Raw genomic sequence first — 17,376 nt, 5'->3', positions numbered from 1 at the left:
TCGGATAAATGTACATACTCGTATGTAAATCGGAAATCGACAAAACACATTGGTACATGGCGGGATTCGAACCCAGGACCTGCAGATTGCAAGTCGAGTGCTTGACCGCTGAGCCACCGACGCTGCTTGATTGTAGCAAATATAAATCGTTTTGCTCGAGGTATATATAGGTACTTATCTTTGTGTTATTATCTTCAATCAGAGACCAATACAGGTCGGTTGTTCTTGAATTGCTTGCAACTTGCTTACATAAGCTCATCTTACAATGTAACTGATCGGAATAAAAACATAAGGGTCCACTAACACGTGCGCGTCACTAACAATAAATGGATCTTAAGTGACAAATGGCGGTTTCACACCGCTCCACCGGGAAGTAATCGCTCGGGATAGGACAATTGTACACATTTGATTATGGAACATGTTATGCGACGTTTGTTGCGTCTTCTCGAAGTCCAATTACGATTTTAATACGCAGTTCACGAGTAAATCGCTACGAGTTATCACGTTTACACTAACCCGCCTTGCTTAACCATTATTTTCCTAACAGCCATAATTATCCTTAGAGTCTTTAAAATGACCAGTACAGGCATTCCTAAGTGTTGATATAACGTGGAAATAGTTCACTAAGTGACTGTTTAAGTAATTAGTTTCCATACGACAGTTTTATGCCTTCTTTTACCTGTGTACCTGAGTATAACAATGATTAAATTGTTCCTTCTATAGTAAATATATAAGACTCAATTTTCAAAAATAAGGTGTCATTTGTTTTGTTGTACTTCGGCTGTTGTAAAAATAAAGGGTTATTAAATTAAATGTTGGTACAAGGTCATTTAAAACCTCTTCGTTTTATACATATAATTCAAACATAAATAAATAATTTACCTATGGATATTAAAAATAATATAAATAACAAAAACATAAAAAACATACTTAAAAATCATTATCTAAAATCCTAAGTCGAATAAAATTATAACGCGTTTGTGCACCCTGTATATAATGGTATGAGCGAGCTCACTTATTTGCTGTAAACAAAAAAAATACCCACTGTTTCATTTCATAGAGTAGTACCAAAGTGTCTGGAAAAACACGCAATGGGTTTATAGACACTTTTATTGCAAATTTTAATATTGTTCCTTGTTTATATAAGTAAATAAAAAAAAGTAAAATTTAACGCATATTTCATCATTTATTCAAGAATTAAAAAAATGTAGCGTTGATAAATCCGTTTGTCATAGTTACTGTTCCATTTCAAATGTAAACAGAATGCATTTAGCATTGTGAGCTGCAATGGCTACATTAATCAAAGTCAATCATTCACAAATATTACGACACGCAGCTTCCTGCGACCGGAATGGCGGGTGTGACCGGTGAATAGACGTGAGTGTTGAACTATAAAGTCTGCTACACACAGTCGTTAAGATTGATACAAGAACTAAAGCACCGGCTCTATCATTCTATATTTTTAATTGAACCATAGATATTTTATTAAAAAGACTGATATTAACTCGTATTATTTAATTGCATTATTAGAAAGTAATCCAAAAGGCGACATTTTTCACGATACATTACTATCTTACTAATATTATAAATGAGAATGTTTGGATGTATGGAAGTCTGTTATAAAGTATCTCCAGAACGGCTGCATGTATGTCATTGAAATTCCGCATGGCGGGATTCGCGGGCGACAGCTTTATTATCATAAAATGTTCCACGTTATGTATGAATCATTTGACAGTATACAATAAGAACAAAGTCCCTTAAACGAGGAAGGGACTAGTTTGCACTCCGCAGTAAATAATACGCTTCCTAGGAAGACTGCAGGGTTCAATGCCGAAGTCATAACATAAAAAATGTAGTCACTGATTCCGCAACTGTTAAATTAATTCCGCTATTGCTGGCACCTGTCATATTCTATTTAAAATAAAGTGTTGTATATACGTATTTTATAGGGAATTTCTGTATGTTTCATCATATTCTGTGTTCTATATAAACAGTAAGCAGCCGTAGATTTGTTTATATTCAATGTGTGAACATTACTCTTTTGTTTTGCTTTTCTTTTCTTTTTACATCTTTGTTCTTTTCTTTCTATTTATACAAAGAGGATAGAAACACGGCATTGCGTATGGCGTATTTAATGTTTATAATTTTTAAAGTCTTGTATAATAAAGATTTCAAGGTCATTTACATCGGAACTAGAGTCTTCGTAATGATGTTTTCTTCATTTGTTTCAGAATCTAAAGTTATACAAGACCAGACGATTGCCGTGAGAAGGATGCCTATTGCTTACTTTTATCCATTCAGTCTTTGGCCTTTGCCGAGATATCCTAATAGAGGTAATTAATATTTTAATATGAATATACTTATTTTGGGATTAATTAAGTTCGTTGAAGCGCCAATAGCTTAATACTGATTCCCGGTCACGTGTCCTAAACAATGCATAAGTACATAATTTAAATAATCCAAGTTCATAATTTATTTATTTATTTATAATAGGAAGCCAACATATTACATGAGTGATTACAATCTTATATATAAAAAAAAAATATTTGTTTATATCTAAGAACACCTTTAACCACAATTTAAATAAGTCAAGTCCATAATTGTGACGCTTTGTATAAATAAAAAATCAATGTTCGTGTATTTGCCTTAAATTCGATCTTTATACTAAAAGTAATTAGTAATTAAAAATTAAACATTTCTTTGGTTACAGATAGAGAAGAATCTGACCAGAAGTACAGAAGAAGTCTAGAAGTTCACATGACATATAAGAAAAGATAAAATTATACAAATTCTATTTTTATTTTAACTTAGTTGTATGACAAAATTCTGAACTTAATTGGTATATAAAAAAAAAAATGGGAATTGTTCTATTTTTAGTCTGTATTTGGATAAATGTAGTTTATAAATATTATTTTGTGATAAAATTTATTTAAATTGGACTATTTTTGTAATATAATGAAATAAAGATTTGATAATAAAATTGATATCTAATTTGATTTTACTTTCCATAACCTAAACAATACCATTTAACGCCATCTAGTCAGCGATAGAATCACCAAAAATATTGAATTTGGCTATTTACCACCGCATGTAGAATAATCCTAAATCAATACTTGATGATCTACGTTTTTGGTAAATTGGTTTTACTAATAATATTAATTTAACGTTAATAAGTTTAAATAAATGCGACAAACTAAAAAGAAACAAACTTAAACTCGAAATTAATTGTAGTAACTAACGCCATCTGTTGTTGTATAGAAGAATCGAATAATTCTCTTATTTTCCGTTTCCAACACAAGCGCTTCAGGCGTTTCCTAAAGTATTGATTTCGCCTGCGCACAGCATCCCAGATTTACTTGGGCGAGGTACGAGCAGAAGCAGAAATTTGTAAACATATTGACAAATAAAATTAATTTTAAGATTGAAGCACGATGAAGTTGGAATTTATTTGGTTAATTTTCATTTATATAAAAAGCAGTGTTGGTAAGTGTTTTCATTTTGTTAATTTCTCTTTAAAAAAAAATTTGCTTTAATTTTACTGCAGTAACATTGTAAATATAGCTAGAAATCTTATAATTTGTCTCGACTGTGTTCAGATATCAGAGTTAAGATAGAAATTGCCACAGCGATTTAATTCTTTAAATATTTTGATACTAATAAAATATTTTATAATATTCAGTTTAAATTTGTGCTTAAAAATTCTAGTAATTCTCTTGAAAACAACAATTTATTAGATGTTTTTCTACCCTAACATTATTGTTTTCCAGGTGTAAGACTGCTTGAAGCGAATCCAGATGTAAAAAGGTTATATGATGATTTGTTAAGTAATTACAATCGCTTGATTCGACCTGTCACTAATGTAAGTGACATACTGACAGTCAGGCTAGGTTTAAAGCTATCGCAATTGATGGAAGTTAATTTGAAGAATCAAGTTATGACAACTAATTTGTGGGTGGAACAGGTAATTCTTTTTATACATTAATACTTGAAACTTTAAAGAAATATTTTTTTTATCTGACCATTTTTTCTTATCTAATTTAATATAAAAAAGGTAAACAATTCGCTAGGAATATAAGTGAACGTTAGAATCACAATAGCAATTGATTAAGATGATGCATTACTTTTAATTTATCTTTTCTTTTCGAGAACGTTCCAAACGACATAAAATTCTGAAGTCGTTTAATACTAAATTATTCAAACTTTCGTGAGACAAACTAAACTGATATAAAAACTACTAAACTAAACACTCACGTATATACGTCCGGTGGCGGCACCGACTAGTTTCGAGCCCATCGGGGGCCCTTCATCAGGATTACTGGTCCTGGTATTGTTTCGTGGATGCGGCTCGTCGCTCAGTGAGCGACGGGCCGCGACCGGACGTATATACGTGAGTGTTTAGCCGTTTTATATCAGTTTCGCTTAATACTTATGCAATCTACTTTTATTGGATTCTAACATGTCTTAACATAGGTTTTTTTAGACCAAAATCTCTGTATAAAAAATTGTCATTCGTGACATATGTCAAAACAGAGATAAAAATATGTTTCAAATGAGGATTTTGGTCTTAGAAATTAACGGTTAGTAATAAAGTAATGTTTATTAAAACATTTTAATTTATAATTTCAGAAATGGTTCGACTACAAGCTACAATGGAATCCAGAAGACTATGGAGGAGTGGAAATGCTTTACGTACCGTCAGAACATATTTGGCTTCCCGACATCGTGCTTTATAATAATTGGGATGGTAATTACGAGGCAAGTAAACATTATAAATATTCTATCTGTACTAATGTTATCTATAATACCCTTAACTAAGGGTAGGCTCCGAGCCCCTCGGTGGGGACGTATAGCGAGCTGATGATGACTAATATTATAAGAGAGATATTTTTATTCTTGTATGTAACTAATAAACTCAAAAACTACTGGACCGATTTCAAAAATTCTTTCGCCATTTAAAAGCTATATCACAGAGTAAAAAAGACTATATTTATTACTAGAGTTTGTTTAATTCCTCGCGGATGAAGTCGATTGCATTTGCTGGAATTAACTGAAATAATTAATTTATAATCTAAACTCCTACTCACAATCGTCTGCTAATCTCTCTTAGTTACTGCTGCTTGTTCTACAATGTTCAAGTAAAGTGCTGAATTACTAACAAATAAATTAACGGACACTTAATTCTTCAAGTCAAATAGTTTGCGATTCACATGTCATAAATATTGTGAAACGCCATCGACCACTTATTCTGGAATTACTTAGGCATTGTGAACTGTACTTAAGTGTAGTTATCTCATACTTAGTGACCAATTAACATGTTTATAAACACATACTTGTATCAATTTTTAGACATTATTCATTAGAATCCTTTGGCGCGAATGGCGAGCTTTCGTTACAAAGTCCAGTGTCAGAATCATTAGTGAGGGGACATAAATATCGACATTTTAGTAAGACTAGTGTTGTCCCAGTACACCGGAGCAGTGTCGGATTTTCTTCCTAACACAATATATGTTGTATATCTTATTTTAGGTGACTTTAATGACGAAAGCGACATTAAAATACACGGGAGAAGTCAACTGGAAGCCCCCAGCTATTTATAAGTCTTCGTGTGAAATCAACGTAGAATACTTTCCATTTGACGAGCAGACTTGCTTCATGAAGTTTGGATCTTGGACGTACAATGGAGCTCAGGTATTCTAGAGTTCAGAATATGACACAAAATACCAAGCTAATTTGAACTTTATTTCATATGAATGATTCAAGGAATTTGAGGTCAATTTTAATTGGATTTGAAAATCTCGAAACTGTCAAATTCAATTGACACGACTATGAATCTCCATTGTTTTAACACCTATTAGGACATTATTTCCCTCTCTCTCATCGTCTATGACAAAAACAGAGATGGCTTTGTGTGGTTGAAAGAAACACTAATTGTTCGTTAAGAGTTCTAAATGTTAAATGCTTTATGTAAAGGTTACGTTTTAAGTAATGTTAGATGAGTTTATTATAATAATAAATCTGTTTGTTTTATAGGTAGATTTAAAACATATGGATCAGTCACCTGGCAGCAGTCTCGTCCACGTTGGTATTGATCTGAGTGAATTTTACTTGTCAGTTGAGTGGGACATACTGGAAGTACCCGCGACTAGGAACGAGGAGTATTATCCTTGCTGCCCTGAACCTTTCTCTGGTGAGATTTTATAAAAACATTAGCTGTCTCTCGCGACTCCATCTAAATTAAAAATAAAAACTTAATAAGTAAACTATGTATTCTTCTAGACTATGCTCTTCATCTGAGCCAAATTTTAGCAAGATTCATTGAGCCGTTCCGGAGATACGTTTTGACAAACATCTAAGCTTTCGCATTTAAAATATTAGAAAGATTAGTACGATGAATTTAGATAATGCTGAATTTGATCTATAAAAGGCTGAAGTAAATGCGACGTTATCTGACCCAGGGGTAAAAGTAAAATTAAAATACAATAGCACACTAACGCCCTCATGCCAGTGTCATAAAAGTGTACAAAATCCTTGTCGGACTGTGTAGACGAACACATGATCTGGTGACTATAAGTCAAACTTACATTAACTCATTATCTTTGTCGACTTTTACCTGTTCTATAGAGTGTAAGACTATGCCTAAAAATATTATAATATATGTGCATTATTTTGACAGAAATCACCGCGACAGTGGCGCCCCTATCACTGCGCAGGAGTTTGTAACTAAAAGGATTATTATAAACATTGTTTCAGACATAACATTCAAGCTGACGATGCGCAGAAAGACTTTGTTCTACACGGTAAATCTTATAATACCGTGTGTTGGTCTCACGTTCCTAACAGTATTGGTATTTTACTTGCCCTCAGATTCCGGAGAAAAGGTAAAATATTTGATTCAGATGTAAGTAAATATACGTGTTACACGAGAACTTTTTTTATTTCTTATTGAATTATTGCGTTTTGTATATAAATGTGTGTATTGTGATTTTTATAATGTTTTGAAACATTGATATTTTAAAATGTATTAGAAATAATTATTAAATTTTAAATTAAACTTATTAAGCTATCTATTGTTTTTCGAATTAAGATACTTTGTCAAATATTTGGATACAATATCCACATGATTAGGATACGGATATCACGCGGACATTGTATCGCATCGCACTATCCGATATTTCCGACATTTCGTTATTATCCTATAAGCCCAGAGCTTTTGTATGGTTAACAGAAATATTAGCAAAATGCATAAAACTTTACGAATATTTTACACCATAAAAAATCACTTAAGTAAGGCAACTCTTATAAAAATAGTAAATTATTTCAAATAATTGTATGTACTCTACAAGCAAAGCGTCAGCGTGGTTAAGTTAGGCTTATGACTTAGTGTAGTTAGCTTGAGTAGGGACGTATAGTGAGCTGATGATGTTGATGATGATGAAATTTATGTATTAGTTAAAATATCGATGTTTCTCTTGATGAATTTATGTGAGGGCATGCTCATTTCCATCCTTCAATCCGTTCGTCCATGTTCCATGTGAGTCGTCTTGTCCGTATAAAGTGTTAGTCTTTTTTGAATCATTGGCTATTGTGATTGTGGTAGTGAACACAAAATTATTTTGCCCATCATTATCTTTTGTCTTTCCACAACAAATAAAATTATATATCTTAAAATTACTAAAGATTTTACAAGATCTTTTTTTTGTTAAAATTGTCTTAAATATGAAGATAACGTCTAAACTAATACTAAAGAAAAATTATATTTGTTAAAAAACACGTTATTTTTTTAAATGATATAACGCAGTTTAATGCTTCACAAAAAAAAAGTATAAATGTGTTCCAATTTCAAAATAATTTGGAACATTGCCATTTTATTTCCGCTATACAAAATTTTTACAAATGATATTTTCCAAAAAAAAAAATATTTTTCCTATTTTTATTTCACTCCCTTGTGTTTGAAAATTGGCTGCGCGATTTTAGCATGCATCTTTTGTTATTGTTTTGATAAATTTGCTTTATCTAATTTTATCATGAAATTTAAATCAGAGATGAGACTTTGTTTCATATCTAATTTTTTTATTTGAATAAATATAACTACGTAGAGATTGAATAATGTCTTGCGACGTGTCGGACTAACGACCAAACCCGATAAACGATCTTTAATATCGATCCTACGATCATTTTAAATACTTCCTATGGGACAGAGTACAATGGAAGTTCTTTGGCAATTAATATCAGACATTAAAATACTATAACTGCAAAAAAAATATAAACTTTCACAAATTGTCACTTTTCTAAAAACATTTAAGAAATTAAAAAAGTCTTTTAACGCTTAAATTAAACTAAATTGAGAATGGATAAAGACTCAATCTCTGGTTTACATTTCTTTTCGTTTTAATAAATACTAAATGTCTTAATGAAAATATCTAATTAATTTTGTTAATTTATATTTTCACAAATTGGCGACTTTTAAACTCAGTCATCAAACTACTGTATAGTTTGGCAACATATTTTAATCGTATGTAAATCTTTGTTTAAAATCAAACTCAATGTGTAATTTAGCTACAGATTTTAATGCTATTAACGTAAATTTTTGTTTTGCAATAAAGGTAAACATAATTGATGAATAGTTACAAATACGTAAAATTCTAGTGCCTAAATTCTAGTATCTAGAAGTATTCTAGTACCTAGTATCTAGAAGTCAAAATAAATAACAGTCGCCATTTTGTTGATATTAATAATAAAGCGTGGAAAGACAACTGGCGATTTGTGAGTAGCGTGTAACTCAAAAAGGACTTCTCTCCCTTAGATTTCGCTCTGCATCTCCATCCTGGTGTCCCTCACTGTGTTCTTCCTTGGTCTGGCGGAGATAATCCCGCCAACGTCCCTGGCGATCCCTTTGCTTGGGAAGTATCTACTGTTCACCATGATACTCGTGTCGCTCAGCGTATGGGTCACTGTTTGCATAGTAAACGTCCATTTCAGGTAATCATTATCTTTTTCTCTTTCGTAGATATCATTAAGCATCTCGATACTGGTATCACTGACTGTGTTCTTCCTGTTGATGGCTGAGATAATACCGCCCACATCACTGGCGATACCCTTGTTAGGGAAATATTTACTCTTCACAATGATATTGGTATCGTTAAGCGTGTGGATGACCGTGTTGGTACTAAACGTGCATTTTAGGTGAGTGAGGATTAATTAGTTTGCGTTCTTTTACTTTCTCTTGCGTATTTTTATGACTTGAGTTAATAGTTTGAATAATATCAGAATATTTTAGTGTTCAATCACGTATGTTAAAAGTTAATTTTAAATTATTGCTCGTGCATGGAAAGGTATGATTTTCAAGGAACTTTTTTCAACACCAAATCCAGGATTGGGATTAGTCAACACATGATCCTGAGTGATTTTTGTTTACGTTTTGCTTCTGTAGTGTAAAAAAAAAGCTTAGTATACGAATAACGGCAGGATCTATGAGAACGCAAATAAAAACGAATTGGAACATTGGTTTAAATTTAAGGACTCTTAATATTAATTACTAAATTTTATTACTTAAGGGATTATGTCTCTTAGATTGATATTGGCTAAGATTAATTAAAGTAGGAAAAAAAATTACGATAAGTAACACAAGAATAATCTATTCGAAAACCCTACGGACCGTCAAAATACAAATTTATCTAAATTTTTCCGAAAACATGTATAATATTTAAGTAGATTAAGCATGGTTTACACAGCACGTTTCAAAAAGTGTTTACACAGGTATTAAGGGATAAATTCATATTTTAATATAAGTAGTACTGCAGTACTGTAGTTTAGGGGATGATACTAATTTGTACCATAACTTAGGTTACAAGTTAAAATGATTAAGTACACTTCTGTTGAGCAACTCCACGCACAATTTAGATAAAGATGAATATTACAACGCACTCAATTGATGCCCCTATTTTATAAACTGCATGAAAAGTGACTCTTTTTTGAGTCATAACGGTATATGACGAAATGCAAAAGTAGATTATTTGTAAGAGCATTATTAACTTTCTATTCTTTTATTTAATCTGTATAAAAATTAAATACACATGCGATTTGTACTTAAGAAATACAGCTGTATATAAATTTCAAAGTAAGAATAAAATGTCAAGCACGATTAAAATCCAAATGACGATTAAGAAGAAAGATCTTTGGATCAGAAATTATCAAGCCAAAAGAGACTGAAAGAGGCTGAAGCAAAAGTAATACAATTCTATAACCAATGTGTTTGCAGTGAATTTATAATAAGGAAATCGAAGAGCATTTTCCACTCTACTGTTGAGTCTTGCACGAAGTGCGTAAAACATCAAAGATATGTTTATGATTGATCAGGCTCATGAAAGAAATTGATTATGCATCGTCTGAGATAAGTAAAGTCATTGAGAGTGAGGTCCTGCTTCTAATACGACGTGAGTACGCTATAAATTGATTCTCCAGTTTAATCACTAGATGAGATATTCCGATTCCACTAAAATCAGGTACGGTCAGCATATATAAATTAAACGAACATTTCATAACAACGTCATTGGGATTTTTAGATATAACATAAACTTCACGTCAAGACATGTTGAGGGCATAGCATGCTACCCTGTGGGACGCCTAAATTAATATTATTTAAATTTGATAATTTGTGGTAAAAACGGGGCTGCTGACGTTCTTAGACGTACAATGTTAACCCTTCCCCAAGTCTTATGTTAAATTTGAATTAGGAAATGATTGACTGGAAAATATGATTGTCGACTAAGTCAAAAGCAATAGAAAAATCAACTACTAATGTCTATTTCCTTTAGTCCAATGTGCATAAATGAAATTTATGAAACTAATTATGATAGGAAAAAAATAGAATGTTCCTGACCTGGAGTATTAAAATGAATACAAGTAGAGAAAATATACAGAAATTTTATAACTATAAAGACCAAATTAGTAAGAGAAATGTTACAAATGATTACGTTACAAAAGTATATATTTTATTTAAAAATTAAGTACCTTTTTATAGTAGGACTATTAAATTTAACGAACCTTATTCGTTAATTGGTCCCGTGAAAGCCTTTACGTCATCATTAACTAACTGGAAATGACTTTTTGATCGGTAATTTTTTTCATATTAAAATCGTGTAATATTGATAGAATAAATGTTTTAAAATAGAAGTTAAAATAATTCAAAAAGCGACAATGAATTTTATTTAAAAATAACATTTTAAGCAAAATAGAATTTTTGCTCAAGACATATTGGCAGTCTGTTTAGCGTTTGCTGTTTCTACGTTAATCGGCTCTTTTACATCTGTCAGCCGTTATCGGTATTTCAAATAGTACTGTAATTAGAAAAAAAATAGTTTCTGACTAACGGATCAATTATCCTATTGGGTCAATATAGGAATAAAAAATTTCGATTGGTCCGTTTGATCCAATCGGCCGATGAGAAAAAGTATCTCACTGGGCCGATTGTTCAGTAGGCCGATTGGTCAGTAGGCCGATCCGTATAGGTCTGTCAAGAGTGTTTCTTTAGGTTATTTTTTATGGTTTCTATTGTATGTCTAAATATACATACAAAATGTTTTTTTTTATTTATTTAACACGGCAGACATTGTTATAACAGAATAATTCCCTATTATGACCGTGTGTGCGTTCACTAATTGACTTAAGCCAAACTGAACATTAATTAACAGAACTGTGATTAAGTACAATCGAATTTCATTAAATCAATTAATTATAATAGTGTGCATATTCCAATTGATTTAATTAAAAGAACAATATAATGGTATTTAGGGAAATAAAATAATATGTTATTTTATGAAGATATTCCAGAATTTTTGATACAACTTTATCGTGAATTAAGGGTTTCCACACACCCTTCTCTTCGCCTTCTGTTTAAAAAATTACACTAATGTAATTGATCTTTGCACAGACCTTTCGGTGCTTAAATGTTATGACGTTTTGTAATTCCTTATTCGAAAATGTGTAGCAAACTTTATATTATACTTATTGAAAATATCAGTGCGAGAATTTTACAGCCAAATTAGATTTCTCCCGCGACATTGTTATTTAAAAACATAAGTGCCTACGCTTTAACTTGTTTTCTTTCATATGATCTAGACACGTTGATATTAGGGAAATATCGACTTAAAAGGTAAATATATTGCATAATCTATATATAATATATAAAAGAAAGTCGTGTTAGTTGCACTATTTATAATTCAAGAACGGCTTTACCGATATGGTTGAAAATTGGTGAGGAGGTAGCTTAGAGCCAGGAGACGGACATAGGATACTATTTATTCATTTTTTTCGAATTTATGCCTTGAAGAGCTTCTTTTTATTTAACTTACTAATATTATAAATGCGAATGTTTAGATGAATGTGATGTGGATAGATAAATGGGTGGGCTAAACTGATTATTTTTTTTTATATATCCACGCGGACGGAGTCTCGGGCTACAGCTAGTTTAAACTGAAAATCATCTATAATCTTAATTAAATTGTTTTCACATATGATCATTTACGAGCATTCGCCGCACAAATATCTGCGACATAAATTACACAGTTTCATTGTTAAAACGTTATTATTGTAATAGAACGTTGCGGCCTGAATTATTGCCATAATAGCAATTAGCACTGCTGTTATGTCGCTTAAAATTCACAAACGCTATTCAAAACTGCTATTTGAATATGCTACTCGCGTTTAGTTATTAATGTGACGTTTATTTCTGTTGAAACTTTAATTCATATGATCTTACTAGCTGTAGCCGCGACTACGTCCCCGCGGAATTAAAAAGTTATTAGCATATGTGTTCTTCCAGACTATGTTCTACATCTGTGGCGAATATCATCAAGATCCATTCAGCCGTTCGTAAGATATCTTCTAAAAAACTTCCAGTCATCCATCTAAACTTTCACATTTATAATATTAGTAAGATAATTATTTTTATCTTCATCTCTACAATGTTGAAGTGAGAAAATGAAGACACTTATATTATTAAAATGAAAAACAATTACATTTTAATGAAAAAAAAACGAAAACATAAAAATTAAGATCATTTTAGTTTAAACTGTGTTTGAAATTACTGGCTGGATAAGCGAGAGTCTAAGGTACCACGACATTTTTCTCGCTTGTAAAGGTTTCTCTCGTACCCGAGTTTTGCGTTTACAAAGATCGTTTACGACTGAACTCTAGCTTATTTAGGTCGATTGTATTTTCTGATGTGAATTTATACATAAATACGCGAAATTAAATACATTGATTATGCAAATCCTAAAGTATTGAAATGGGAAAATTAATCGCAATTCCAATTAAATATTACAGTGTATTCAATTTAATTATAATAGCGTATTTGTTTGCGTACTATTGTTATTTATAATATAAATATTTTCGATTTACGTAGTAGTTAATTAGGTCTAAGGATAAAAGGAAGGTATAGTTTAAAAGAGTGTTATTATATTTTAAGAAGGAAAATAATTATTGCTAAATATATGTTCTATTGCAATGTAACTAAAGATTTTGAAACGACAGCGGGGTTAGACAAAGTGCATTCGCTTCGAAGCGATTCCGTAGCGAACTCCAAAATTGTATGAAACTGACGCACGACAATCACGTAACTTATCTCAGTTCCACTAATTTTTGAAGTTCGCTATGGAATAGCTTCGGAGCGAATGCACGTTGTCTAACCCCTATCATGTGTGTTCTTCAACAGAGATAGGTTTTCCCATTTATATAAAATGAATGGTAACCCTGGTAACCATGGTAATTACGACAATCGTGCTAACTATGATAACTACGGTTACAGTCGTAACTATGACTACTGTGGTAATCATCGTTACTTTAGTAACTACAGTGAATATGGTAACCATAATAACAATGGTAACTATAGTAACTAGTGTAAATTAAACAGGTCTCCATCAACGCACACGATGTCACCATGGATGAAGAAGCTTTTCCTCCAGCTGATGCCGAAGCTGCTGATGATGAGGCGTACCAAGTACTCATTGCCTGACTACGATGACACCTTTGTTTCTAATGGATACACCAATGAGTTGGAGATGAGGTAAGGAAGCTGCACTATATATCTTTACATTTTCCCCAACTGTAAGATACCTTTGAGAGTTCTATTACGAAGTCTTGTAACCTCATCTTGATTAATTTTGATGGTTGACTTCTTTTTTTTTTGTATTTTCTGGTTAAGCTTTTCTTGTTTGTTTTTGTAATTATGCGACTAAGTAATGGCGACAGCTTTCCTCGTTGAATTATTAAAATAAATTGTGTACATCATAAAGTCGCTGTTCAGAGATTTTAATCCATTCTAAATATGCGGAAAGTTCCTAACCTCATATCCTTGTTACTAAATACCACAAGCGAGTGATCTTAAGACGATAAAATCTGTTGAATCATGTATGAGTCTTCAAAAGTCTGTTGCCGAAAATTCTCGTGTACACGTCTTCGGAGAATCAATCTTATTATCTTTGAGTAAGGTTGATTTTAGTGTATACAGCGGTTTAGGATACGAAATATAGGAAAATATAAGATACTCGGAGTGTCTTAACAGCTGACTCATTCTTGGAAATGCAAACGCTCTACTTGGAAGATGCTTTTATGACACCCAGGATAAAACAGTCATAAGTTCTCAATAGAAAAGTTTATTCGAAAATTCAGTAATAATATTTTTTTATCCCCGATACTTACTATAAAGGTTATTATCCACTAGCAATTAACGTGACTTCATCTGCGCGAATTAAAGGATAGTTTAGCTTGCCAACAGTGTAAGAATTTTTCAAATCGATTCAGTAGTTTGGGAGCTTTGTTGATGCAAACGTACAACTAAGTCTTCTTTATAATGTTAGTATAGATAAAAGAAACATAAAGATTTAAAAGATCTAATATTGATCGTTTGCCAATTATCTTTAGAGTGGTAATTGTTAACTGTTTTACAAATAACTTTTCAGTTGGCTCGTAAAATATTTTGCGTTCATATCGGGCCCTAAAACACGCTTTACGATAAATAAAATTATGTCCCCCGTACTACGTTACGGCACATAAATTAAATTGACTCGAATGGATGTGAAGCTATTTATTATTGTAGCGTTTGTATAAAAGCTATTAAATGATGCCGTTTTTATGGACCATTTTTATAAGTTACGGGTCTTTTGTAAATATTTTTATGAGTTTTACATCATTGAGAATGGCCTGCTTCGGTGATTTGAGAAGAAAATAAGAGTGAGAATACAGGTGCAAAAAAAGACTGAGTAAAATTAGTAGGTTGATAGGCAAGGTGTACATTAACGACATGATAACGACGAAAGAACACATAATAATAGAAAATAATGGAGAAAGAATAAAAACAATATTGTATCGATAATCATAGACATGTTATAAATGTAAAAAAACGAAGCACGAAATAAAAATGGAATAAAGAGATTATCCAATTGGAAAGAATAAACGAAATCGAATGTTGAAATGAGTTTTCCGTGTGTACTCAGTGAACGGCGTGCATCGGACCATGTAGATGTCAAAAAAGGAATGTTACGGCATTTAACATTTTTAAAAAGAATTAAAATGAGCTGGTAGTCGTGTTTTCAACTATTCGATTGCTTTTTGACTACCTTATAGGTAAGTGGAAAGGGTTAAAGAAACTCTAAAGTTTCGTGATAACAAAATTCTATCATTTGAACTATAATAAGGTGAACAGATATAAGATCTCAACCTCTAATAATTCAGATTGCATGTGAGTCTATTGCACCTTATGATAGAACCGCAAACCCGTTGTTTTTTAAATTTCGAAATAAGGACTTTCCATTTTGAACTTATGTAATAACTGAAATCAAACTAATTCTTTTCTTCAGCAGGGACAGCCTGACGGATGCGTTTGGAGATAGTAAGATTGACAACGGTGATTACCGCAAGTCTCCTGGACCAGAAGACGATATTTTGGGCGCGAGCGCTCACCAGCGGCCTTCTGGTAAGTGATAATTATCAGACTGTATCTTTAACATTATGCCCATTAAAGTTTATGTTGTTGGTATACTGTTCGAACCACACGTGCTATTCGCAGAGATGTCTACTCTTGTCGGTGGCTCAAATAGCATTGATATACTAGACAGTGTGGCCGTAGCCATCATTTCAATATGCACCATCACCTAGATATGTTTGTTTTTTATAGTAACAGAATCAGAGAACATGCTACCTCGTCACCTGTCTCCTGAGGTGGCCGCAGCGTTGCAGAGCGTACGCTTCATTGCTCAACACATCAAAGACGCTGATAAGGATAACGAGGTGAGAACAACTGATTCCACTCTATGCAAATACGTGGTAAACGTCGAAGCTCTGCCTGGAGACAACTATTAAAGCCAACAATTTGAATTTGCTTTTATTCATTTTAGTAGTCGCTCCTTCATCATTCAACACTGAAATATAGATGGAAGTAAAGCTTATTAACTTAACAAATGCAATTATACTTTTATATGATGCTAATGTGTCGTATAATTAATACCTTCCTCTATTAATCTATTAATAAAAACATCATATCTGCTTATTCACGCACACTTATTTGTACAATATTGCCGGTGTCATGATCCTTATGTGAAGGTAATGATGAGCGCGTGACGTAGTATTTTCTACAGAGTGCGAATGACTCTGGAAATCATAGCACATTTTTCGTACTGTATGTTTTTATTATTACTTATAAACATACAAATTTTGTATCTGTAGAACGCGTATAAATAGTCATTAAACCTTCTTGGTAGCACGGCAGAGGTTGTAACTGTACTGGCTGGTAAAGCGACGCCGCGTAGTAGAAGAAAAAAAAGTAAAAACAATTCTGTAACTTCAAAAACATCCTAGCCAGCTGTGCTAGTGAAAAAGTGTGCTAATATATTTTATTTCGCAGGTCGTTGAAGATTGGAAATTCATGTCTATGGTCCTGGATCGGTTTTTCCTCTGGTTGTTTACCATCGCTTGCTTCGTGGGTACTTTTGGTATCATCTTCCAGTCTCCATCGCTATATGATACTCGAATGCCGGTCGATCAACAATTATCTTCTATACCAATGAAGAAAAATAACTTTTACTATCCCGCAGATGTTGAAACTATCGGAATTATAAGTTAAATTAGACATTTATTGTTTCCTACATAAATAATCGTATGCAGAAGACAGCACTTTTAATATTACTACGGTAAATTCAATAGGCATGAGATAATTGGTACATTTTGTCATATTCATTTATTTTTTTTTGAAAAAATATAAACCTATTTATATATCAATTCAGTTGTCACTTAATCTTACTTTCTTACTAATATAAATGCGATTGATTAGCTGGATGGATGGATGTTTATAAATAAGGACATGTAGTCTACTATTTTTTGTTT

At 32.2% G+C, this 17,376-nt stretch overlaps 1 protein-coding gene across 1 annotated transcript; it reads left to right on the top strand.

The window, feature by feature from the left end:
- The first annotated feature begins 3,431 nt into the window (after positions 1-3,431).
- Positions 3,432-17,174, top strand: nAChRbeta2 (nicotinic acetylcholine receptor beta2). Its single transcript, XM_013314549.1, has 11 exons — positions 3,432-3,483; positions 3,768-3,961; positions 4,627-4,755; positions 5,527-5,688; positions 6,031-6,187; positions 6,751-6,878; positions 8,804-8,979; positions 13,910-14,062; positions 15,855-15,970; positions 16,172-16,284; positions 16,898-17,174. Exons 1-11 carry the CDS (start codon positions 3,432-3,434, stop codon positions 17,114-17,116), a joined length of 1,599 nt encoding a protein of 532 aa, XP_013170003.1. The 3' UTR covers positions 17,117-17,174.
- The last annotated feature ends 202 nt before the right edge of the window (positions 17,175-17,376 follow it).

The sequence above is a fragment of the Papilio xuthus genome, unplaced genomic scaffold (assembly GCF_000836235.2).
Source record: "Papilio xuthus unplaced genomic scaffold, Pxut_1.1 DF827461.1, whole genome shotgun sequence".
Classification (NCBI taxonomy): Eukaryota; Metazoa; Arthropoda; class Insecta; order Lepidoptera; family Papilionidae; genus Papilio; species Papilio xuthus.
This window is presented reverse-complemented; position numbering and strand designations above follow the sequence as displayed.